The sequence below is a fragment of the Sciurus vulgaris genome (assembly GCF_902686455.1).
Source record: "Sciurus vulgaris genome assembly, chromosome: 19".
In the NCBI taxonomy this organism is placed as follows: domain Eukaryota; kingdom Metazoa; phylum Chordata; class Mammalia; order Rodentia; family Sciuridae; genus Sciurus; species Sciurus vulgaris.
The window spans coordinates 5992007-6018322 of record NC_136480.1 but is presented as its reverse complement, the minus strand read 5'-3'; the positions used below and the strand labels follow the sequence as shown (position 1 = coordinate 6018322).

Here is a 26316-nt window from a genome sequence, read left to right as displayed (position 1 = left end):
GGGAGGCGTCTCCCGTGATTCCCTGCGGGCGTGGAGACCCGCGAGGAGGAAAGCGGCGGGAGGCGATCCCGGGCCGACGGCTGCTGGCTCGCGTCCCTTCGCGGCCGCCCTGCCACCGCCGCCATGCCCATGAAGGGCCGCTTCCCCATCCGCCGCACGCTGCAGTACCTGGGCCAGGGCAACGTGGTGTTCAAGGACTCGGTGAAGGTCATGACGGTGAACTACAACACGCACGGGGAGCTGGGCGAGGGCGCCAGGTCAGTGTCCGGCAAACCGGAACCGGGTCCTCGTGCCCGCGCGCTGCCCGGCACAGACAGGAGAGGGGCGGCGGGCCCTTGACCCCCGTGCGGCTGGAGAACTGGGGAGGGGCCGCCACGGACCTGGAGTCTTGGAGACGCCCAGCCCAGGAACGACCGACCCGGCTGGGTCCTGGCTCTTCCACCTGCTGGCTTTGGGCGAGTCGCTCCAGCTCGGTGCCCCAAACGGGGATGGTCGCCGCACCCCGGGGCCGTCGAAGGGCTTCAGAGAAGGATGGTGCCGCTGTTGACCTTTAGCCGGCCCTGGTTAGTGCCGCGCCGGCACCATCTCGCCTGATCTCAGGAAACCCGAGGGATGGGGAGGCCCCCCGGAGGCTGGCCGAGGTCCCACAGCTGCCGAGGGAGGCGTGGTGAGCAGGTGTGTAGCCGGAGCGAGTGGCGGCGCTCGTCACGTGCGGTGGAGCGCTCAGTTACACGAGCACTCACGCAGCTGGCCCCACCAGAGGGACACGCGTGGTCTTTCCACCTGGAGCGGAGCGGGAACTCGGGCGTGGCCCCTGGCAAGTGAAGGGCGCGAAATGAGCCCTGAGCACCCGAGGCGGAGCCTGTGCTCTTCAGGCACTCGGGAGAAATCTGTGGAGCACCCCTGGAATGTTGGAAATTCAGCAGTGGCCCCGGCCTGCAGAGGCTTGAGGTGCGGGAGGGCGCAGAATGCGAGCAAGCGGGCAGCTCCTGTGGAGCGGGCCCAGGAGAAGGGCTTTGACTGCAGGGTTGAGCAGAAGAGCCGGAAACGTGCTCTTAGCCACTCACTCAGTGCAGGCCAACTCGAGGGCTCGGACCTGTTGGTTTGGGCTCAGTGGGATGAGGGTGTCCTGGAAGACTTGGTCTTGGGGCAAACGGGCACCCAGATGGTCTTTCATAAACCAATGCCACCCGTCCCAGCAGAGGCCAGGCAGGTGGAGGCGGGCTCAGGGGGGCCTGCCTGGCATTGTGGGCTCTGTGGGGCGTTTTCATTTTGTTAAAATGCCAGAACTCAAAATGTTATTGCTCTCTGCTTTTGACATGGTTCTCGCCAGCCTGGTGCTTGCATCCTCGGGCTTCCTATCCCATTTGGAGCCCTTTGTGGTTTGTGCCCCTGGGTTGAGCTGCCCTGATGTGCCTGCCAGTCTTTGCTCCTTCATGGGCCCTTGGCTTTTTTTTTTTTTTTTTTTTTTTTTTTCCTTTTTTAGGTCCCAGGAATTGAACCCAGGGGGCTTAACCACTGAGCCACATCCCCAGCCCTTTTTATTTTTTATTTTGGGACAGGGGCACCCTAAGTTGCTGAGGCTGGTTTTGAATTCACGATCCTCCTGCCTCAGCCTCCCGAGTTGCTGGGATAACAGGTGTGTGCTGCTGCCTCCGTGTCCCTCAGCATTTCTGTTGCCCCGAGACCTTCCTCCACTCCAGATGCCAGTGGCCAGCTGTGACCTCAAGCTAGCCAAAGCCATGGGTGTCCTCAGGGTGGTGGAGCAGCCTTCCTGATTATTAGGGGCCTCAGTCCATGCTCGCCTCTGCCAGACGTCCTGCCCTCAGGAAGCAGCCTGGGAATGTGGGAGCTGGGTGGGTTTGATCGGCTGACAGTGGAGGCCCAGAGCAGTGACAGCCAGGCTCGAGTGGCCCAGCGGTGTGACCCCAGGCACTTCACTTATCACCTCAGTCTCCTTAGTTGCCAGAGCCCACCTCCCAGCCGTGAGGTGCCTCCCCGAGCATGAGGCCTGTGCAGCAGGCGCCAACCAGAATTTCAGTCATTGCCCTTGTGCTTCAACAAGAACCACCGGGGGGTGGGGGTGGGGCAGAAAAAAACCCTTTTAAGATCCTGTCCTGTTGCATTTTCATCCTAGCGGTTTGGGGTCTCGTCCTGGTTTATCTGCACGAGGTTCTGTGAATGTTGGGAACCACCCTGTGGGGTGTGAGGAGCAGGGGCCCAGTAAGCCCGGGAGGGCACATTCAGCTGGGCGTGAGGGTCTGCAGGGCCTCCATCCGCCCCTGGAGTTGGCACCTTTCAACTCGTGTGTGTGTGTGTGTGTGTGTGTGTGTGTGTTTGAACCCGGGCCTTGTGCTTGCGGGGCAGGCCTCTACCCACTGGGCTGGTCCCAGCCTGCACCCTCCACTCTTTCTTCAAGTTCACCTGCGTATAAGTAAGTGATGAACCCCGAGAGGCCCTCCCTGGGTTTTCAGCTGTAGGCATCGTCTGCTGATGTGGCTCTTCTCATCGCTGCTCCCACCCACCCGCACGCCCTGTACCCACGCGGCCTGAGTCGGCCAGAGCTCTGCTCAGTACAGGCTCGCAGGACCTCCTGGGCACCATGTAGACTGTCCCAAACAGAACGTTAGGACTCATTTTTTTTCCTTTTCGTTTTAGCAAAGCCTCTCACATTTCCTGTAGCCCATTGTCGCATTTCAACTGCAATTCTGCCCCAGTGGTGGAGGCGTCCTCAGTTCTGTCAGTTGTGAGAACATCTTAGGAGGTTCAACTGGGGGTGTGACCTTGCCATTGGCATGATCACGGAGGCACAGAGCAGCCAGCTAGCAGGTGGTGATGGCCAAAGACCCCAGGCTGGGGGCAGAGGAAATGACAGTGGAAGCCCGGGGACCTGCTGCCCACCAGGGGAAAGAAAGTGCCCGTCTCTCACCAGCGCTTCCCATCAGCCCACCCACCCGAGGCCAGCGTGGCAGGCGGTAAGGTCAGCACTGGGAAGGATCCAGCCTGCGGCTGTGTTACTTGTTTCTCTTGTGCTGCTGGGATGGGACCCAGCAATCTGCCACAGAGCCGCCCGCTGCCCTGCCGTAGTTGATTTACTCAGGCCTCTGGTGCCTCTGGGCTGTCGCAGTAGACCTCACACTTCCCTAGCTCAGGTATGGAAGTGTAAAAGCAGAGGTGGAATCATCGAGATCTGTGCTTCTGGGCTGGGGCTGGAGCTCAGTGGAGAGCACTCGCCCCACACGGACGAGGCACTGGGTTCGATCCTCAGCACACATAAAATAAAGATTTTTTTAAAAATCAGCTTTTAAAGTCTCACTAGTTTTAAATTGACAAAGAAGTCAAAGCAATTTACATTCAGATCTATATAAATTTTTTTTCAGTGTTGAGTATTGAATCCGGGGTGCTCTACTCCTGACCTACTCCCCCAATCCTTTTGATTCTGAGACAGGGTCTCACTAAATTGCCCAGGCTTGTCTTGAACTTGCGTGTGGCACCATACCTTGCCCCAATTTATATTCTTCTGTTGTTTTTGTTTTGGTATAGGGCATTGAATCCAGGGGTGCTTAACCACTGAGCCACATCTCCAGCCCTTTCTGGAGGGTCTTACTGAGTTGTTGAAATTGGCCTCCAACTTGTGATCCTCCTGCCTCAGCCTCCCAGGCCACTGGGATTACAGGCATGTGCCAACATGCCCAGCCCAGTTTATATTCATGAAATGTTTCCTCTATTCTATAACTATTAAAAAGATTAACAGTTTAAGATGAAAAAGAATCATTGTAATTTCCATGAGTTGAGTGGGAAGGTACTACGGCATAGGATGATGGGCCATTTCCCTTTCTCTTCCTCTGCCCTGCCTGGCAGTGGCCTTCACCTGTCAGCTTTTTGAACAACGTGCGCGACCGTCTCAAGGGAACGGGCCCCTTGCTTTATGTTTTGTTTGGCAGATGTTGCATTTGTTGGGTAAACCCCGCCAGGCACAGATTCTGATGCAGTGATCCGTCTTGTGAACACTAAGCGTACAGGTCCTCCACAGCTGGACCGTAAGGGATCCATTTATTTCTACGTAGGGGCATGACCTAGACGCGCTGCACCCCAGGGAGCGGATGCCAGATGGAGGCGGGTCTCTTGGGGTTGTTTGCTCCTGTTGTGTCTTTGCTCTGGTCAGTTTTAGAGAGTGAGACACAGGGAGGCTTTCGACTTTGCTCCCTGAGTGCGTGATGGGGAGCCCTGGCACTGTCCAGAGACACATGGCGGGGTCCTGTGGGGGGCCTCTGGGGATCCGAGGCATCTTGGGGTCAGACCTCTGTGCGATCAGGTTCGCTGCTCCTTTTTGCAGGAGATTCGTGTTTTTCAACATACCTCAGATCCAGTACAAGAACCCCTGGGTGCAGATCATGCTGTTCAAGAACATGACCCCGTCGCCCTTCCTGCGCTTCTACCTGGGTGAGTGCCGTGGCCCCGGCTGTGCCCTGGGGCTTCCTCCCAGCCGCAGTCAGGGGCTGAGAAAGCACGTCCCCTCTCATCCCCCTGCCAGGGCCCCGGGTGGCCTCAGATCTGGACACGCTCCCCTCCCGGCCTCCCCTCCAGTGGTCTCCCCTTCAGGGCGGGTCTCTCCAGGTTGTCCTGTTGCACTGTGGTAGAGGCCGCGCCCTCTGCCTGGGCCCCCCTTCTCCCTGCCTTTCCTTATTTAAACAACAAAAGGGGCTGGAGCCGCAGCTGCGCTGAGCTCGTGCCCAGCCTCCGTGCCGGGCCCTGGGCTCCAGGACTGCAAAACAATAAAAATGACAAAGCCAAGGCCGGGTTTGGCCACCACTTCTCCTTCTTGGGCCCTGGCGCCCCTCTCCCAGAGAGTGTCCACTGTGCCCCATGTCCTGGGTGCTGTACATACCTGACCAGGGGCCAGGTGACGGTTCAGTTAAGTTGGCCAGCATTGGCAGATCAGGGACCAGATGCCTTGGCCCAAGTTGCCACTCGTCTTTCTGAACCTGGGCAGGTGGCTTTCCTTTCCTTTACTTCTCCAGCGAAGCCAGGACATCCACCTTACACAGGCTGGTGGCTCCAGGGTCATGCAGGCGGGGCAACCAAGCTGCCCTTTCTTTCCTGCCTCTGCTGGGTGGCTGGGCCCCCCCGGGGGCAGCGTGGGTCCAGGCTCCAGCCAGGGAGCCACGTGAGAGCACTCCTGGGGGCTCTCCAAGCAGGAAGCAGCAGAACAGACCCCAGGAGATGCCAGGCCAGAACATCAGGGCCACAACTCGCCAGGGCCAGGGCAGGCAGCGTGACCGCAGCCCTCGCGGGAGCTGTGTGCTTCCTGTGGTGCTGGGGGTGGGCCGCTGGGCGGGCGCCCTGCCTCCGGGCTGCAGCCCACCCCTTTGTGTTTTAAAAAATGAACTACGGAGCCGCAGCAGCAGGATCGGGGTCGCTGTCCGCGAGCGTCTCCGTGAAGATGCCCAAGTTTCGAGCCGTCTTGGTGTTGATCCTCCCTCTCCCAGAGGCGAGCCCCAGAGATGAGTTTGTCTGCAGCCTCATATGCGTGGGATCTCCTGGTCTGATTCCGAATGGTGTGGGGGTGGAGGGGAAGCAGAATCCCCGGGCAGGGGTGGGGGCAGGTCATCCAGCAAGGCCACCCCCTTGTGCTGGGGGTCTTGTGCCAGCCACACGCCACCTGTGGGAGCCCCTAGCTGTGCCCTGGGAGTTGCAGCGGCCGGTAGGGCGGCCTTCCCGGGGTTTGAGAGGCCTCTTTCACGCATCGCCTTCTTGATACTTGACCTCGCCATTGTGAATCAGCAGGTGATCATTTGGTGCTGCGGTGGAACCGGCCTCGCGTGTGCTGAGCTTGCCTCTACCACTGAGTCGGCCCAGCTCGTTGACTGGCTTTTGTTTACAGAGTCTCACTGTGTCCCGCAGTCCGGCCTCATTCCTTTGCTCCAGCGGTCCTCCTGCCTTGGAGGTCCTCCTTGCGCCTCCATTCCTGGCTTCTGTTTATTTGCGCTGCTGAGTGATACCCGAACACACCACCTGATTTATCCATTCCCTTACTGATGAAGGCTCTGGGGCTTCTGCAGGATGCTAAGCAGCAGTGTGAGATTCGCTGGACAGGAGACCTCGAAAGATAAAGGGCTGAGAGGGAAGTGGCCCGACCTCTGTGGGACAGGAGTTCTGGAGGCAGGAGCTGCAGATGGTGACTCAGCACAGAGGGCTGCCCCTGACCCCGCCTGTTCCAGCTCTGCTGGGCAGAAAGTCCCAGAGAGCATGGGTCAGCAAGCTGCAGCAGACCCCAGAGGTATGGTGACAGAGATTGCCAGCTGACTGGCTGCTTGCAGGAGGCTCTCCTGAGGGGCAAGCTGAGCAGGTCTCAGTGGAATATGTACTGCTGCAACCCAGCACCACACGCTGAGTGATCTGAAAAGAAAAGGAATTGATTCTTACAGTTCCGGGGGTTTTTCTTTTTTTTTTCTTTTCTTTTTTTTTTTTTTTTTTACAGTGTTGTGAATTTTTTTAATTATTATTAAAATCTTTTATTTTTACAGACTGCATTTTGACTCATTGTACACAAATGGGGTACAACTTTTTATTTCTGTGGTTGTACACAATGTAGATTCACACCATTCATGTAATCATACATACAGAGGGTAATGCTGTCTGTTTAATTCTATCTTTCTGTCTTCCACCTGCTCCCACCCCATTTTCCTCTACACCATCCAACGTTCCTTCGTTCTTCTCTTCCCCCCGTCACCTCCCCTCCTTATATATTGCCATGCACTTATCAGAGAACATTCAGCCTTTGGTTTTTTGGGCTTGGCCTATTTCACTTAGCATCATATTTTCCAACTTCATCCATTTACCAGTGAATGCCATAATTTTATTTATGGCTGAGTAATATTCCATTGTGTATATATACCACAGTTTCTTCATCCATTCGTCAATTGAAGAGCATCTAGGTTGGTCCACAATCTGGCTATTGTGAATGGAACTGCTCTGAACATTGATGTGGCTGTATCTCTGTAGTATGCTGATTTTAGTCCTTTGGGTATAAACCGAGGAGTGGGATAGCTGGGTCAAATGGTGGGTCCATTCCAAGCTTTCTGAAGAATCTCCAACTGCTTTCTAGAGTGGCTGTGCCAGTTTGCAACCCCACCAGCAATGTATGAGTGTGCCTTTTTCCCCACATCCACCCCAAGACTTATTATTGCTTGTGTTCTTGATAATAGCCATTCTAATTGGGGTTAGATGACATCTTAGGGTGGTTTTAATGTGCATTTCTCTAATTACTAGGGACGCTGAGCACTTTTTCATGTATTTGTTGATCACCTGTATATCTTCTGTGAAGTGTCTGCCCAGTTCCTTAGCCCATTTATTGATTGGGTTCTTTGTATTTTGGGTGTAAAGTTTAGGTTCTTTATAAACTTTGGAGATGAGTGCTCTGTCTAAAGTGTACCAGGAATTAAACCCAGGGGCTCATTGAGCCACGTCCCCAACCCTTTTTATTTTGAGAAGAGGTCTCACTAAGTTGTGTAGGGCCTCACTAAGTTGTTGAGGCTGGCTTTGAACTTGAGATCCTCCTACCTCAGCCTCCCCAGTCGCTGGGATTACAGACATGCGCCACCATGTAGATGTTCAGAGACGGGTTTGCTGAGGGCGAGGACGAACGATGCCTACCCTACCTAGCCTTACCCAGCGCGCTGACCCAGGCATCGGAGATTGAGCTCTGAAGGCATGGATCTAATTTTATTTAGGGTTGCACAGGACATTTATGGACACATTATCCAATCAGGTTAACACGCTTGTTAAAGCATAACAGAGTCAGCCTATAGGTGAGCTATAGGTCGAGGGTCCAGGTAGTGTAAACAAACCAAGCATGCCTAAGCAATTCTGCCCAGCAACAGGTCTGAGACCAAGGACTGGGGGAGGGCAAGCTCCTGCACACTTCTGTGATGCATGTCAGAACTGAGGCCTCCCCTCAGCTCAGACTCAGCTGCAGCAACTGCAAAGACCTTCATTCCATGGCGAGTCTTTACCATGACCTCAGTTTCTGTCCAGACTGTTTGGCTTACTTAGACCATGGTGTCAGCGACTGCTGTTGGATAAGCTTGAGGAATGTTCCCTACTTGGCTTATTTCTTTCAGAGGCTGGGAATGCCAAGGTGGAGCAGCCACATGTGGTGAGGGCCTTTCCTGCACCTTGACCAGCAGAGGGCATCACAGGACGAGAGAGCAAGTGCGCTGCTCAGGTCTCTCTCCCTCTCTAAAGCTGCTGAGGCCTTGGTGGAAGCCCCACCCTGTGACCTCATCTGACCCTAACTACCTTCCAAAGCCCTTCCTCTGCTTATCATCAACATATAAATTTGGGAATTGAGTTTCCAACACATGGCCTTTGGGGGGTCATTAAAACCATGGCACATCTGCTTGTGGTTCACATCTTAATCCTGGGACTAGGAGGCTGAGGTAAGAGGATCACAAGTTAGAGGCTAGCCTCAGCAACTTGGTGAGACCCTGCAAATGGGTAAAGAGCTCCTGGGTCAACCCCCTGTACCACAGAAACAACAGAAAGCATTGCACACCGGCAGAGTCCTGTTAGCTGTGTGAGACGATGTATTCCTAGTTGTTTCGAGGGATTAGGACATGGGCATTTTTATATAGTAAAACATCCTCCTGCCTCAGCCCCCACATCCGCTGGGATTACAGGCATGCACCACCATGCCCAGCTCATTATTCTTAAGACTTAAATTTTAGCCATTCCAGGGATGTTGCTCAGTGCTACAGTGTGTGTCCAAGGTCCTGAGTTCAGTCCTCATTAGTAAAAAGGAAAAAACAGCACACACACACACACACACACACACACACACACACACACACACACACACACATTCCAGTGGTGTATCTCACATTGAAGTTTCTTATTTTTTGTTTTTCTTATTTATTTTTTAAGATCTTTCTGGTTATACGTAGTCACCAGGTTCATTGCAGCAAACTCAGATATGCATGGAGATCGATTTCAGTTCATGAGCCCCCTTTTCCCTCCCAGCCTCCCTGTCTCTACTTTTTCCTATGCTCCCTGCCTGCCTTTCACTCGTCTGTTAATTTGTATTTGATGGGTTCTTATCCCTCCCTCCTCCTCTCCTTTATTTTCCTCCAGCTTCTGCATATGAGAGAAAACTTTGGACCATTGAGTGTCTGGGTGTGGCTAATTTCACTTAGCATGATCGTCTCCATTTCTAGGCATTTACCGGAAAATGCCATGATTCCATTCTTTTTCGTGGCTGAGTACAACTCCACTGTATCTGTCTGTACACCACAGTTTCTTTCCACGCATCTACTGACGGGCGTCTGCGTTGGTTCCGTCCTTTAGCTAGGGTGAATTGAGCTGCTATAAACAATGATGTGGCTGTGTCGCTGTAGTGTGCCGATTTCAGATCTTTGGGAGAATACCCAGGAGCGGGTCAGCTGGGTCAGACGGCGGTTCCATCCCTAGTGTCCCGAGGAGTCTCCAGACCGCTTTCCAGGGTGGTTCTGTGTATACCCATGTGGAGTGCTCCCTTCTCCCACAGCCTCGCCAGCACTTGGGTTAGGGTCAGGGTTAGGCGTGTGTCCTTGTCATTCCATGAGGGAGATGACATCTTCCTGGAGTCTGGGTTTGTGTTTCCCTGAGAGGTGTCGGACATTTTTTTCCGTGTATTTATTGGCCTTTTGTGTTTCTTCTATTGGGAGGTATCTGTTTAGTTCTTTTGCCCATTTATTGGTTGGGTTATTTGGTTTTTTGGTGCAAAGTTTTTTCAGTTCTTTGTATATTCTGCATATTAATCCCCTGTGGAAGGAGTAGCTGGCCAAGATTTTCGCCCACTCTGGGCTCTCTTCACAGTTTGTTTCCCTTGCTGTGCAGAAGCTTTTCAGCTCGATGGCATCTGCTTACTGACTGTTGGTTTATTTCTTGCACTTGGCGGTCTCGTTAAGGAAGCCTGTGGCAGCACCGTGTGATGCGGTGGGGACCCTCCGTTTTCTTGTGCAGTTGTAAGGTTTTGGATCTGATTCCTAAGTCTGATCCATTTCAGTTTGAGTTTTGTGCTGAGTAAAACACGTAGGTCTAACCTCATTTATCTACACATGATCCAGTTTTCCCAGCACCGTTTGTTGAAGAGCGTGTCGCTTCTCGGAGCTCTCAGAAGGCTGTGTGCTTGTGGGTTTTCTGTGTCTTCTGTTCCATTGGTCTCCGCGTCTAGTCTGGTGGACACCATGCTGTTCTGTTCCCGCGGCTCTGTTGTGTGATTTCAGATCGGGTATTTTGGTGCCTTGGCTTCACTCTTCTTGCTTAGTATTGCTTTGGCTATTCTGGGTCTCATTATTTCAAATGAATATAAGAATTGTTTTTTCCAATTCTGTAACGAGTGTCATTGGTATTTTGATTGGGATTGCATTAAATCTGTATATTGCTTTTGGTAGTATGGCCATTTTTACAATATTCTACCTATCCAAGAACATGAGATGATTTTCCATTTCTTTTTCAAGATCATTATCTTAACATTTATTATTTTTTTCCTAATTATACATGATGGTAGAATGCATTTTGACACATCATATAAATGGAGTGTAAGTTCTCATTCTTCTGGTCGTACATGATGTAGAGCTACACCAGTCATGTAGTCATAGAGGCACATCGGGTAGTAATGTCTGATTCGTTCCACTATCCTTCCTGCCCCCATGTCCCTTCCCCTCCCTCCATTCCCTTCTGTCTAATCCAAACTACCTCTGTTCTTCCCACCTGCCCCCAGTCCTGTATCGTGAATTAGCATTGGCACATCAGAGAAGACCTTTGACCTTTGGTTCTGTGGCATTGGCTTACTTTGCTTAGCATGATATTCTCCAGCCCCATCCATTTACCAGCAAAACAATTTCATTCTTCTTGAAGGCTGAGTGATATCCCACTGTGAATATATGCCACATTTTCTTCATTCATCTGTTGAAGGGCTCCGGGTTGGTTGTATAGTTTAGCTGTTGTGAATTGCGCTGCTGTAAACATGGATGTGGCTGCATCACTGTAGTTTGCTGATTTTAAGTCCTTTGGGTATAAACCGAGGAGTGGGATAACTGGGTCAAAAGGTGGTTCCTTTCCAAGTTTTCCGGGGAATCTCCACACTGCTTTCCAGAGTGGCTGCACCAACCTGCAGCCCTACCAGCCCTGTATGAGTGTGCCTTTTCCCCACCTCCTCGCCAACACCTCTTATTGCTTGTATTCTTGATGATTGCAGTTCTGACCGGAGTGAGATGAAATACTAGAGTTGTTTTGATTTGTATTTCTCTGATTGCTAGAGATGTTGAACATTTTTTCATATATTTGTTGATTGATTGTATTTCTTCTTCGAAGTGTTTGGTTCCTTTGCCCATTTACCGATTGGGTTGTTGTTTTTGGCCTTAAGTTTGTGTGTGTGTGTGTGTGTGTGTGTGTGTGGTGCTGGGGATCGAACCCAGGGCCTTGTGCTTGCAAAGCAAGCACTCTACTGACTGAGCTATCTCCCTAGCCCACTGGCTTTAAGTTTTTTAAGTTCTTCATGTATCTTGGAGATTAATACGCTATCCGAGGTGTGGGTGGTAAAGATTTTCTCTCATTCTGTGGGCTCTCTCATGTTATTGATCGATCCTTTGCTGAGAAGAAGCTTTTTTGTTTGAGTCCATCTCATTTATTGATTTTTAATTTTATTCCTTGTGCATTAGGAGTCTCGTTAAGGAAGTCAGTTCCTAAGCTGACATGGTTAAGATTCAGGCCTACTTTTTCTTCTGTTAGGCACAGAGTCTGTGGTCTAGTGCCTAAGTCTTTGATTCACTTTAGTTGAGTTTTGTGCAGGGTAAGAGATAGGGGTTTAGTTTCATTCTGCTGCATATGGATTTCCAGTTTTCCCGGCAGCATTTGTTGAAGAGTCTATCCTTCTTCCATTGTATATTTTTGGCACCTTTGTCCAATATGAGAGAACCATATTTATGTGGGTTTGTCTCTGTCTGCTATTCTGTACCATTGGTCAACCTGTCTATTTTGATGCCAGTACCATGCCGTTTTTGCTACTGTAGCTCTGCAGTGTAGTTTAAGGTCTGGTATTGTGATGCCGCCTGCTTCACTCTTGCTAAGGATTGCCTTGGCTATTCTGGGTTTATTTTTCCAAATGCATTTCATGATTGCTTTTTCTGTTTCCATGAAGAATGTCATAGGGATTTTAATAGGAATTGTATTAAATCTGTATAACACTTTTGGCCATCTGACAATATTAATTCTTCATATCCAAGAGCACGGGAGAGCTTTCCATCTTCTAAGGTCTTTAATTTCTTTCTTTAGTGTTCTGTAGTTTTCATTGTAGAGGTCTTTCACCTCTTTTGTTAGGCTGATTCTCAAGGGTTTTAGTTTTTCTATTGTGAATGGGGTAGTTTTCCTAATTTCTCTTGGAGAGGATTCATCATTGATACATAGGAACATATTTGATTTATGGGTACTGATTTTTATATCCTGATACTTTACTGAATTCATTTATTAGTTCTATAAGTTTTCCAGCAATTTTTTTTTGGGGTCTTCTAAATATAAAATCATGTCATCAGCCAATAGTGGTAGTTAAGAGTTCTTTTCCTATTCGTATCCTTTTAATTTCTCTTATCTGTCCGATCTCGCTAGAGTGTCAAGGACGATGTTGTAATGAAAGAGGGCGTCCCTGTCTCATTCCATTTCTTAGAGGGGATGCTTTCAGTTTTTCTCCATTTAGAATGATGTGGGCTTGGGCTTAGCATAGATGGCTTTTGTTTCTTGTCTCTAAGTCTATTGATGTGATGTATCATATTTGATTTCTGTATGTTGAAGGAATCTTGCACCTCCGGGATGAACCCCACTTGACATGGTGCACTCTTTTAAATGTATTTTTGTATGCAGTTTGCCAGAATTTTATTGACAGTTTTGTGTCTGTGTTCATCAGGGACATTACATTGGTCTAAAGTTTTCTTTCCTTGATGTCTTTGTCTGATTTTGGTATCAGGGTGATACTACCCTCATAGAATGAGTTTGGAGGGGTTCCCTCCTTTTCTATTTCATGAAATAATTTGATGAGGTTTGGTGTTAATTCTTCTTTATTGAAGGTCTTGTAGAACTCGCATGAGAATCTCTAGTCCTAGACTTTTCTTGGTTGGTATGTCCTCCTGCTTCAGTTTGGGTAGATCATATGTCTCTAGAAATTTGTCAATGTCTTTGAGATTTTTTAATTTTGAGTATAAATTTTCAAAAAAGTTTCTAATTTTCTGTAGTGTCTGTCATGAAATTTCCTTTTCATCACAGATTTATTTAGTCACCATCTAAGGTGTTGGAACAGCTTCTATTTTTAATTTTTTTATTGATTTCTAGTTTCATTCCATTTTGATCTGATAGAATGCAGGGTAGTATTTCTATTTTGGGGGGATTTGCTGAGAGTTGCTTTGTGACATAACGTATGGTCTGTTTTAGAGTAGGATCCATGGGCTGCTGAGAAGCAAGTGTATTGCTTATTGACGGATGAAAACTGTTAAGTCTAAATCATTGATTGTATTATTTAATTCTATAGTTTTTTTAGTTTTTGTTTGGAAGATCTGTCCAGTGGTGACAGAGGTGTGTTACCGTCACCCAGTATTGTGTTATGGGCTGTTTGATTCTTGAAATTGAGAAGGGCTTGTTTGATGTACATTGATGCTCCATTGTTTGGGCCATATATATTCACAGTTGTTAAGTCTTGTTGATGTGTGATTCCTTAAGCGTATGAAATGTCCTTTATCCCTTCTGACTGCCGGGCTTGAAGTCCACGTTGTCTGATATGAGGATGGAAACCCCTGCTGTTTTACTGAGTCCACGTGAGTGATGTTTTTTCCTCTGCTTTCACCTTGCATGTCTTTCCCTAAGAGGCGAGTCTCTTAAAGACAGTATATTGCTGAGTCTTTTTTTAAAATTCAATCTGCCAGTCTGTGTCTTTTGACTGATGAGTTTAGGCCGTTAACATTCAGGGTTATTGAGATAGTATTTGTATTCCTGGTCATTGTGGTTAATTTTTTTTTTTTCTTTTTTGTGGTGCTGGGGATCAAACCCAGGGCCTTGTGCTTACAAGGCAAGCACTCTACCAGCTGAGCTATCTCCCCAGCCCACTAATTATTGGTTTTTAACTTGACTTAGTTCCTCCTTTGATTGACCTTTCCTTTAGTGTAGTTCATCCCTTTGCTGGTTTTCATTGTTTTTTTTTTCCCCCATTTCCTCCTCATGGAATATTTTGCTAAGAATGTTCTGTAGTGCAGTCTTTCTAGTTGTGAATTCTTATAACTTGTTTATTATGGAAGGTTTTTATTTCTTTTCAAGTCTGAAGCTTAATTTTGCTGGTTATAAAATTCTTGATTGGCATCCATTTTCTTTCAGAGCTTGATGTTTTTCCAGGACCTCCTGCCATTGAGGGTCTGGGTTGAAAATCGACTGAGATCTGAATTAGTTTCCCCCTAAATGTAATTTGATTTTTTCCCTCTCACAGCCTTTAAAATTCTATCCTTATTCTGTATGTCAGTCATTGTCATTATAATGTGCCTTGGTGTGGGTCTGCTGTAATTTTGCACATTTGGGGTCCTGTAAACCTCTTGTAGTTGAGTTTCCATTTCATTCTTTAGATTTGGGAAATTGTCTGATATTATGTCATTGAAAAGGTTGTGAATTCCTTTGGTTTGTATCCCCACACCTTCATCTACACCAATAAATGTTAAATTCGGTCTTTTCATGTTATCCTATAATTTTTTTGAAGTTCTTTTCATGTTTTCTTGCTGTCTTCTCTGCATGGTCAAGTTCATTTTCAAGATTACGTGTTTTGTTTTCATTGTCTGAGGTTCTGTCTTCCAGGTGGTGTAGTCTGCTGTTGATACTTTCCACTGCATTTTTAATTTGGTTGATGCCTTCATTTTGAGGATTTCTGCTTGATTTCTTTTCAGAATCTCTCTATTGACATGATCTTTCACTTCCTGAAATTTACCTGTGATTTCACTCCTTACACCATCCTTTACATCACGGATAAGTCTGACTGTGTACATTCTGAACAGCCTCCCTGACATTCTGCTGTGGTGCCAGTGGATGTTATTACTGGAGCATCTTGGTTTGGGGTGCTTTGTTCCCTTGCTTTTCCACGTTTGTCTTCCCATCTAGCAGCGTGGATCCGGGGCAGTACGGTTTCTGCCCTGTGCACTGCTGGCCTCCCTGAGGGTTTGCAGTACCTCGCCTTTAGGGGGAGGCACATAGCAACAGCAACCGATGCCAACAGTGCACAGCCTTAAATCAAGTCGCTCCTACTACAGTCTCCTGTGTTGTCGCAATAGACAGAAGTATGTCCAGTTGTGAGCCTTTTGCAAACTGTTCATATTGTGGATGATTTCAAGTGGTGGACAGAGGACAGAAGTGGCGTAAGATGAGGGAGGAGGAGAGGAGAGACGTGAAGAATCACACAAAGGGCGAAAGGCATTCATGGAGGTTGGCTGGTAGCTGCAGAAAATAGAATCCAGGGAAACAGAAGTGAGAGGAAAACATAAGGTGAAAATCAAAAAATAAAAATAGGAAGAAAAAAGTAAAAATAAAGGATACGACCTCACTGTGCTGTAGTGTTCGGACATCCCAGACCTCAGTAAACTAGAGCGTGAACAGTTGCTTCCAGAAATGGCAGAAATGTGAGAGAAAAAGAAAAAGCGAAGACGAGGGGGAGAAAGAAAAAAAACAAAAACCAGGAGCGGACCAGTTGCTTCCCTTGGAGCCAGAAGTTTCTCGCCTCCCTCAGCAGGTCGCGCGTGGCCGCCCTCGGGGTGCGGGCTGGGGCGGCCGGCCCGCAGCTGGTGCCCGGTGCTCTGCAGACCCGCGCCCCGGGGCTGGTCCCCCTGGGGTTCGGCTGCGAGGTGGAGGGGCTCGCCGGCCCAGACCCCAGACCCCAGACCCCAGGACGCCTGGTCTCCGTCGGCTGCCCCGCCCCACCCTCGCGAGCGCCCCGTGCAGAGCGTCCTCCCCGCGGCCGGTGCTGCGCGGCTGGGCTGGACCCGGAGAGCCGGCCCTGCGCACACCGCCGGGCCTCGCGGGTCTGCCGTGCCCGCGACCCCGCGGGCCGCCCCTGCCGCCGGGTCCACGCCTCCGCGGGAGGGCTGGCTTCCTGCCGGCCGCGCCGCTCGCTGAACGCCGTGCCCCAGCACACCCTGGTCTCGAGGACGGGGTTCCCTCCGCCCCTTTTCTGCTCGGCTGCGCTCAGAGGGCCGATCTCTGCCTCCAGCCGCTGCCACAGCCGCGGCCCGGGGCCTGGACCCTCATTTTACCACATAAGCTCTCCTGCGTCCCCGATCTGCTCTGAGTGTCCAGTATTGATCAAGTAAATGCCCCCAGTTCCCGCTCTGTCGCCCACCTCGCTGAAAAGCGGCCTCCTGCTCTTGGCTCACGCCTTGGAGCCACCAGGCCAGCGCGCCTGGCCGTCCATTGCGAAGGTGCTCCTCCACCTCCTCCAGGGCTCCGCGGTTTTCATCGCGAGCCGCTGACCGCCTTGGCCAGATGATCCCCCAGGTCGCCTGCTTGCTTGTCCGGGGTCACCGTGAGTGGGCCGCTTTCCTCATTCTTCCTGAGTGGACCGCCGTCGGAGGATAGGGAAGCTCTGGGTTTGTGGGCGATGGACTCGTATCCTGCTGCTTTGCAAAGAGTAAGTTCTAGAAGCCTGCTGGTGGGGTTTTTGGATCTTCTAGACATAGGATTGTGTCTTCAGCAAACAGGTATTTGAGTTCTTTTCCGATTTGATCTCTGATTTCCTTTTCTGTATTGAATTGGAGTGGCGAGAGTGGACAGCCTGTCTTGTTCCTGAACTTAGTGAAAAGGCTTCTCGCTTTTCTCCACTTAGTATAATGCCGACTTTGGGTTTGTCACAAATGGTCTTTACACTGTTGAGGTAAGTCCCTTCCATCCCCAGCTTCTCCTGCATTTTTAGCATGAATGGCTGTTGGGTTTTATCAAAGGCCTCTATTTTTATTTCTGCCTCTGTTGACATGGTCATGTGATTTCTTGTTCTTTTAAATGATGAATCACATTTATTATTTGCATGTTGTTGAAGCAACCTTGCATCCCTGGATGGAACCCGCTTGAATGTGGTATCATATTCTCGATGTGTTTTTTAATGTGTTTGCTGATGTTTTATTTAGGATTCTTGCATCTATTTCATCAGGGATGTTGGTCGACAGCTCTTTTTCCCTTGATATATCTTTGTTTTGGGTGTCAGGGTTATAGTAGCTTTATAAAAAGTATTTAGCAGTGTTTCTGTTTCAGTTTCATAGATAGTTTGAGGAAAATTGCTCTTAGTTCTTCTGTAAAGGTCTGGTAGAACTCCGCAGAGAATCCCTCAGGTCCAGTACTTTTCTTTTTTGGAAAGCTTTTAATTGCTGTTTCAGTAGATACCAGTCTGTTTAGGATTTCTGTATCTTCCTGGTTCAATTTTGGCAGGAAAAATTTGTCCATTTTTTTCCAGATTTTCCAATTTTTTGGAGTATAAATTTTCAGAATAGGATCTGATAATACTGTGGATTTCAGCGAGGTCTGTGGTGATACCTTCCTTTTCATCTCTGATCCTATAGATTTCCTTCTCACTCTTTTTTGGTTAGTTCGACCAAGGGTTTGTCAATTTTCTTTCTTTACAGGGAACCATCTCTTCATTACATTGATTCTGTGTGTTGTTTTCTTCTCAATTTCATTGATCTCAGCTCTGATCTTAATTATTTTGTCTTCTACTGGTTTGAGGGTTTGTTCTTTTTTCTAAGACCTTGAGGTGGCATAAACTTATTTATTTGGGATCTCACTAATTTAATAATGTACACTCTTGATGCTATAAATCTGCCTCTTAAACTGCTTGCATAGTGTGATATGTTGACTTAGTTCTCATTTGTTTCTAAGAATATCTTGATTTGTTTTCATTTTTTACTACTTTGATCCAGATGATGGCTCATATTTTTCAATCTCCGTGAATTTACATGGTTTGTTATTTTTCTTGGTGTTGGTTTCTAGTTTCATTCCATTATGATCTGATAATAATGGGATTGTATCAGTTTATTTTTATTTATTTTGCTAAGGTTTGCCCTGTGGCCTTGAATTTGATTTATTTTGGGAAAAGTTTCATGCCCAGTTGAGAAGGTGAATTCAGCTGTTCTAGGGTAGAATATTCTGTAGATGTCCTTTAGGTCCATTTGATCTACAGTGTTTAGGTGGGAGATATCTTTGATTTTTTTTTAATGACTTGTCTGTTGGTGATAAGGGTGTTTTGAAATCCCCCAGTATTACTGTGTTGGGGTCTACGTGAAATTTAATGTCATGGAGTATTTTTTCCATGTAATTGGGCGTGTTGACATCTGTTGACATACATAAATGTTTATCATGGTTATATCTTCTTGTTGGATTCTGTCCACGCTAGGATGTAATGTCCTTTTGTCTATTCTGATTAATTTTTGCTGGATGGCTACTCTGTCAGGTTTGAGAATAGCTGTTCCTGCTTGTTTTCTTGGGCTGTCTGCCTGGAATACCTTCTGCCCTCCTTTTACCTTCAGCCTGTGGGTACCTTTGCCTAGAAGGTGGGACTTGTCATAAACAGCGTCCAGTTGGATTTTGGTTTTGACCCATTGTGCTAATCCGTGTCTTAATTGGGGCGTTGAAGCCATTAATGTTCCGCATTCGTACGGCTGTGGTGTGGTTTCCTGCCATTTTGGGTTTTTGCTGTTTTGTCCGGTCTCGATCCTCAGTTAGTGGATGGTTCTCCTGTTGAACTTCCTGTTTGTGGGCTTCGGGAATTGTCTTTCTGCTCCTCTGTGTGCAGTGCATCTTGGAGTATTCTTTGCAGTGCCGCTTTGGTGCTCGTGAATTCTTCTACTTGATTCTTGTCGTGGAATGTTTTTGTTTCCCCCTCGAATTTGAAACCGAGCTGTGCAGGGACAGCGGCCTTGGCTGACGGGTGCGCTGTCCTAGGGTTGGGCGTCCTCGGTGCAGGCCCTCCTTGGTTTAGACGCGCGGAGAAATCACCAGTGAGCCTTCCTGGCTTGCCTCTGGCTGGGACCTGCGTTTGGCTCGTCTGGCGTTCACTGTTCCTCCTTGCTTTCTGCGCCAGGTGTTTTGATTGCGGCCAGCTTCTCCCGGGGCTGGGCTGTTGGGGTCGGTGAGCCTCCTGCCTGGGGTGTCCGTCTGTTTGCCATGCGGGTGGGCCGCGCATCCCGTGTTCCCGTGCCCAGTGCTTCTCGGGCTCGGTCTCGTCGAGCTGCGCGGGTTCTTCCGTTCTGGTCGCGGCCTGTGAGTTCCTTCCCTTCGCCGCCTTCTGTGTGTCCAGGGCCGCGCAGCCGCCTTGGGCTTCTCGCGCTGAGGTGTCCTAGCCCTCTGGTCCCCCCGCTGCCCTCCGGGAGTCGGTGTTTGATGGGGTCACCCCCAGGCCTTGCGCTTGGCTTGGACTCCCCCGGGTTCACCGGCCGCACTGCGGTGGGCTCCTTGGGCTGAGGATGGGGACCTGCCCGCTCCCACGCTCTCCCAGCTCTCGGTCTTGCGCGTCAGTTGAAGCGGCTTCCTCTGCCTCTTCGTTTTTGGGGCATGTTCTTCAGTTGCTCACTGTCGTACAGTGACCTGGATGGAGGTCGCGTAGGTGTGGTGGGTGCAGCCTTGCTGTTACTTTGCTATTTCTGCCTCTGGCATCCAGAGGTGCCACCCGGGGGCCGCCCTGATGGCTTCCACGTGGGGCCTGCCTGTCGGTTCGGAGTCTTGTCTGTTCTCTGTGTTAATTTGTGTGGGGAGCAAGGTGGCTGTCTTTGGTTGAGTTGGGTTTGGCAGCGGAGACTCCACCTGTGAACCGTAGTGACCTCACAGGACAGGAGGGAACAGGACAGCGACAGACGGTGCGTATCAGTCGCCCAAATGCCAGGCAGTGTGAATGGCCCCAGAAAGCAGAAGTGACCGGGCCAGCAACAGGAACACCGAGTAGCCATAGGTTAGCTCTGGCCTTAAAGCCAACCACAGTGTCACCTGAGCCACCCACCGCGGGAATGGTGGGGACAGGAGTTACACAAACCTATTATTGTTATTATTTTACTGGGGAGGATTGAACCCAGGGCTGTTTAACCACTTAGCCTCATCCCCAGTCCTTTTATTTTTTATTTTGAGACAGGGTCCCACTAAGTTGCCTAGGGCCTTGCTAAGGTGCTGAGGCTGGCCTCCAACATGAGATCCTCCTGCCTCAGTGTCCTGAGTTGCTGAGATGACAGGTGTGCTCCTCCAAGCCCAGCTCTAAACCATTTAGTTCCAAAAGATGGTAAAACTGTCCAGGCACGGTGGGACAGGACAGGCCTGTCATCCCGCGACTTGGGAGGCTGAGGCAGGAGGATTGCAACTTAGTGAGGCCCTGAGCAACTTAAACCGTTTCTCAAAAAGGGCCAGGGTGTGTCCCAGTGGTTAAGCCTCCCGGGTTTAATTCTTGGTACCCAGGGGAGAATACAGCGATAGGGAGAGTTTAGTTTTCAGAAGTGAGCAGAGAGAATGCGATGGTCATAGAGCAGGAGGAGGACAAACGCAGTCAAACAGGAAGAGTCCCCGCCCCTCGGCCCTCCTTCCCCCTCCTTCCCGGCCTGGGAGCCCCTCCTGTGCTGCCCGCGCTGCCCGCTGCGCTCTTCCCGGCGGGAGTGGCGGCTGAGGTCTGCGGCCGGGGCCATCGGCCAAGCGGGTCCTTAGGCAGAGGCCGAGCCCCGCGGCAGCCAGCGTGGCCTCCCGCAGCCCGCGCGTCCCTCCCCTCCTGGAGGAACGAGGTGCTCCGGTGCTCTGGCCACAGCCCCTGGGTCGATAGGCCGATAGGTGGAGGGCAGGCCGCGCCGCTTTCCCCGCTCCCCGCGTCCAGCGCGCGGTTGCCGAGGGCAGCTCGGCTCCGCTCCGTGGTCGCCGCGGCCTGCCCTCTGCGGAGTGCGGGCGGGCGGCCCTGGAGCAGCCCAGGCGGCTGCTTTCATCCTCTGGGGACTCGTCCTACTCGTGTGTCCTCCCTCCTCCCGCTGCCGCCACACAACCCGCTGGGCTGCACTGCGGTCCTTTATCCTTGTTCCCCGTAGCTGGCTTCGGGTGAAACCCCTCCACCACCTCGCGGAGGAGCCGGCCTCCCGCCGCTTGAACCCGGGTCACCGAGCCGCCAATGCAACCGCACCTTGTGCATCTGGGTGGGTTTTTTCTTTTCCTTCTTGTTTTGGGTACTGGGGGTTGACCCCAAGGACACTCTGCTATTGAGCTACACCCCCGACGCGTTCATTTGGGTCTTACTGAGTTGGCTCGGATCCTTGCTAAGTTGCTGAGGCTGGCCTCCTACTTGGGATCCTTCTGCCTCAGCCTCCTGAGTCACTGGGAGGACAGGCATGTGCCGCTTCGCTCAGCCTCACATTTCTTTGGTGAGGAATGTTTGAGCCCAGTGCGGTGGCACATGCCTGTCATCCCACTGGCTCGAGGCTGAGGCAGGAGGATCTCCAGTTCAAAGCCACCCTCAGCAAAAGTGAGACCCTGTCTCTAAATAAAATACAGAAGAGGGCTGGGGATGTGGCTCCGTGGCCCAGCGCCCATGACTTCAATCCCCCATACCCTTTTTTTTTTCTTTTCGATCTTTTCATTTAAGGAAAGAATTTTTCTTTCAGAATTTCATATATATAGAATTTTGTGTATATAGTTCCTTTGCCAGGTAGCCTGTCAGCGTGGCTGTGCGGTGTCATCCAGAGACGTCAGAGATGACTGGATCTCAGACTGACGTGGGAACTGCGCAAGGGGGAGCTCGCTGGAGAGGGTCCCTCCCTCGGGAGCTCTGCTTTCTGCTGCTGTCCCCCCCGCACACGGCCGGCCCACCCCAGAGCGCCCTCCCAGGCCAGGGGCCCAAGGAAGGCTTCCTCCTGGAAGCTGTTGCTGTCGGGCGTCTGGGTGAGAGGTGAGCAGGGTCCGGCCCTTGGTGGCACCTGTTGACGAGCAGACCCGCTTTGTTTCCCTCGTGTGAGACGCTTCCCAGCCCTGCCTGGGCAACCCCTGTCCCTTGGCCACCCAGGGCTTCTCCTTGCAGGATCGTCATTTCAGATTTTAACGTTTTGGGTATGTTGAGTGAGGTCGGAATTGGAGTTTTTTGTTTTTGGAGTTGGGACAGCCAGTTGTCCAAAGACTCCCTTCTGCCGAAGTTCCTCGCGTCCTTGTCCCTCAGTAGACCACAAGTGGAGAGCCAGTGGTCAGCCCACTCGGTCAGTTACTTGGCGAGGAGGAACTGGCACGTGCGCCACCATGTCACCTAACCACATGCAGCTGGGGGAAGAGCCAGGTAAGAGGCCGCCACGTGGAGCGACCTCCTTTAGTGAAATTTCCAGAAGGGCAAATCCGTGGAGGCAAAGAGCTCGCCCAGGGCAGCGGGAGGGACGGGGCTTCTGCCTGGGGGTGGGTGCTGGCAGCAGACCTGGCAGCACTGTGGCCGTACGAACTCCCCGAGGCCAGTCCTTAGGATGGTTAGGATGGGACGTTCGACCAAAGCCCCTCCGGTGTGAGTTCTGAAGTCCTTCCTCGTGCTCATGACACATATCGCAGTCGAGTCGTGTTCCAAAGGGCCCCGCGGCACGCGCCTGCAGTCCCAAGTTCAAGGTCAACCTGGGCAGGATGGCGAGACCCGGTCTAGAAATGAAAATGGGCCGGGGGTGTAGCTCAGTGGCAGAGCGCCCCGAGTTTAACTCCAGTACCACAAGATGGAAGTGATGCGTGAACGCGCTGAGGGAGCGGGGCGGGTTCGTGCCCCTGCGTCTTTCCATACGACTTTAAACCTGTCAGCTTCTGTGGTTTGGCTGGGATCACACTGGAATTACACCGCAGATCTTGTTTTTTCTGGTGGCACTGGAGATTGAGGGTCATTCTACCACCGAGCCACATCCCCAACCTCTCAACTTGTGGAGGCTGGTCTCGAACTTGCACTCCTCCTGCCTTGGCCTCCCCAGCTGCTGGATTATAGATGAGCCACCATGTTGGGCAGCTGTGGTGTGGTTTGAATATGTCCCCCAAAGGCTTTTTTGGTGTCTGAGGACATTGTAACAGCATGCTCTGTGTTGCGTGTTCGTCGTCTGATGCTCTAAGTGACGGCCGAGGGATTGTGGTCTGACTGCGCCGACTTCCAGCCTTGCTCGGCTCACGTGCTTTATTTCCCGTTCTTGTTTCTAGACCCTAAAGGTTCCCAGGTACGCCCTGCCCTTGTGGTTGGTGAAGGAGACACTTACCTGCTTGTCCTTTCTTGGCTGTCTGCCCAGCTGACGTGGGAGTCACTATGTGCGCCCTCCTAGGCTGTGTGGTCCCCTTTACTTGGTGACTGATCCCTCATTGTATCAATTAGCATTTTCCTAGTGACTGACTGAAAATTTTTTCATGCATGTATTAGCCTCTTTGTATTAAATGTTTATTCAAACTGTTTGCCCAGTTTTGAAGTTGGAGTGTCTTGAGTTGACAGTTCCTTCGCATTTTGGACACAAGTTCCTTTCCAGCTTTATGTATTATAAGCATTTTCTCCAAGTTTGTGGCTTATGATGACTTTTGAAATGTGTAAGTTTTGAATTTTAGTTCAATGTTTTAGTTTTATTTCTGTCTTTATCGGTGTGTTCTAATTGTACACAGTGGAGTTGTTACATATTCACACACACACACACACACGATATCACAATACAATTTGGCCAGCAGCCCTCCCCAGCCCCCCACCCCCGCTGCCTTCCTTTCCTCTACTGATCTTCCTTTATTTATTTATTTATTTTTGATGCCAGGGATTGAACCCGGGTGCTTAACCACTGAGCCACAACCCCAACCCTTCTTAAAAATTTTATTTAGACAGTCTCACTGAATTAGTTGCTTAGGGCCCCGCTAAGCTGCCCAGGCTGGCCTTGAACTTGCCATCCTCCTGCCTCAGCCTCTTGAATCTCTGGGATCACAGGCGTGTGCACCGCCCCCCAGCTGATCTCCCTTTAATTTTCATGAGCTCCACCCCCGCCCTCTTTTCCCTCCAGCTTCCACATACATGAGAAAACACCGGCCCTTGACCTTCTGGGTTTGGCCTATTTTGCTTAACATAATAGTCTTACGTATAGGGGCCGGGGAGATAGCTCAGTGGGTAGAGTGCTTGCTTTGTAAGCACAAGGCCCTGGGTTCGATCCCCAGCACCCGGGGAGGGGGGACAAAACTGTTGTATGTTTGTACAGCTTTTTAAATCCATGCATTTGTTGGTGGATACCTAGGCTGGTTCCGTATTTTTTTTAAACAGGTCATGTCACGGCTAAGACTTTGCCTGGGCAGGACTGTGGTCTCCTGTGTTCTCTTCCAGGTTCTCCTCCTTCCCTCGGCGCTGGGGATGGCGCATGCTAGACCCGCACACTCTGCCACTCAGCCATCTCGGCCCTGCAGGTTTAGCTAGGCGTGTGTCAGGAAGGATCGGAGACCTAAGTTGCTTTATTTGCGTATGGTCAGCCAGGTGACCAGCAGTGTGTCAGACACGCCAGGCGGCTGACCTCAGCTGCAGCCCAGTTGCCCATAACCGTGTGGCAACTTCTGGATGGTTCCATGCTAGCGAGCCTGCTCTCACTGTTCTGCTGCAGCAATTCCAGTATATGTGAACTTGAAAAGTGGACGGTCCCCATTTTCTTTTTCAGAATCGTGGCTACCTTGAGTGCTTTGTGTTTTCATGTGAATTTTTGGCTCAGCTTTTTCATTTGTGCAAAAATCCTTGCTTGGAGTGTGGAAGGGATTGCACTGGACCCACGGATCAGTTTGAGAACTGCCTCAGCACACACACAAGAAAAGGCAGAACCCCGGGGTTGTCCCAGTACTTATGCACATTTACGTGTGTGTGTGGGGGGGGGGGGTGCTGGGGTGGCGCTGGGGCCTCACCATTCCAGGCGAGTGCTGTTGCATGGAGCCCCACACAGCACCAAGTCCTCCGGGGGCTGCCCGCTACCTACCTGGAGCCTGCTGCGTCCACAGTGCATGCAGACGGGCAGGCAACGTGTCCCCGGCATGGCGCTGCTGCCTGCGGCAGATCCCGTGGCACAGCCTGTTGGGGGCGCGGTGTGCGCTCAGCCTCCCTCCTGGACCTCTCTTCCAGATTCGGGGGAGCAGGTCCTGGTGGACGTGGAGACCAAGAGCAATAAGGAGATCATGGAGCACGTGAGGAAGATCCTGGGGAAGAATGAGTGAGTCGCCGAGGCCCAGCGGAGGGAGTGGAAGGGACTTCTCAGCCCGTGCCTGCCTGCCCCAGCCACGGCCACTCCCCGAGCCGCCCAGGCGAGGAGGACAAGGGCCTTCCCTGCCCTGGGTGGGGATGGGCCCCGGATGCAGCTGGAGCCAGCAGGCATCTGGCTCCAGGGGCACCAAGCACCCCACTCGCTGATGGAAGTGGACAGGGCTGGCCGAGGCTTGAGACCAGAGGCCTTCCCGGGCCCCTGGCCCTGCACCGTGGGCCACCTTGGGCTGGAGGGAGGCTGACCCCAGGATGTGCTGCTCTGGGGTGGGGACAGCAGTGGCATGGCTAGCCCGGGGCCACATCCCCTCCCTGTGCTCCTGCAGGGAAACGCTCAACCGAGAGGCGCAGGAGAAGCAGCAGCTGTCACACCCAGCGAACTTCGGGCCCCGGAAATACTGCCTGCGGGAGTGCATGTGCCAGGTGGAGGGGCAGGTGCCCTGCCCGGGCCTGGTGCCCCTGCCCAAGGAGATGACGGGCAAGTACAGAGCTGCCCTGAGGGCCAGCACCAAGGACTGAGGCCCAGCACGCCGGCCACGCAGTGGCGATGGGGTGCGACCTCAGGACTCTGCTCAGAGGTTGCCTTTGGACTGAGACTGCTGCATGGATGTCCCTGTCCCCCGGTCAATAAAAGTCTTGGCAGGTCCGGCAACATCGTGCCTCTGTGCTGCAGGCAAGGAAGGTGTGTGTGGCAGAGTGGCTCTGGGCAGGGACGGGGCCTGTTGCACACTGCGCCACGGGTTGGGCCTTCTGTTGACCTACCCAGAAGGCGGTGGCGGCTGTGCTCAGCCTGTTTTGGGGACTTCTCAGAAATCCAGAGCGGCCCTGGCCATGCTCACCATCTTATGCTAAGGCCCTTGCCGGCCAGTGTCACCTAGGTACGTGGCCCCTGCTGGTGAGGCAGCCCACAGTGACCCTGGCAGCTCCCTTCCCTGACCTGGATCTGGCTGGTCCCCAAGCTCCCTGGGGTCCGTCCTGCGTGGCTGGGAGGCAGCGCCCATGCAGAAGTGGGAGCTGCCCTGTGGCTCGGGGACCTGCTGGACGTGCCGAGCTTAGTG

General features: G+C 51.4%; 1 protein-coding gene across 1 annotated transcript; it reads left to right on the top strand.

Annotated features, from left to right (window-relative positions):
* MRPS25 (mitochondrial ribosomal protein S25) lies at window positions 1-25910 on the top strand. The gene is made up of 4 exons (XM_079122558.1): window positions 1-257; window positions 4337-4443; window positions 25124-25211; window positions 25585-25910. Exons 1-4 carry the CDS (start codon window positions 124-126, stop codon window positions 25775-25777), a joined length of 522 nt encoding a protein of 173 aa, XP_078978684.1. The 5' UTR covers window positions 1-123; the 3' UTR covers window positions 25778-25910.
* The last annotated feature ends 406 nt before the right edge of the window (window positions 25911-26316 follow it).

Excerpts from the sequence above, each read along its gene's own strand:
- MRPS25 (XM_079122558.1), top strand. The coding sequence starts at position 124 with ATGCCCATGAAGGGCCGCTTCCCCATCCGCCGCACGCTGCAGTACCTG. Across the intron at positions 258-4,336 it reads GAGCTGGGCGAGGGCGCCAG|GAGATTCGTGTTTTTCAACA; the intron begins GTCAGTGTCCGG and ends TCCTTTTTGCAG. Across the intron at positions 4,444-25,123 it reads CTTCCTGCGCTTCTACCTGG|ATTCGGGGGAGCAGGTCCTG; the intron begins GTGAGTGCCGTG and ends CCTCTCTTCCAG.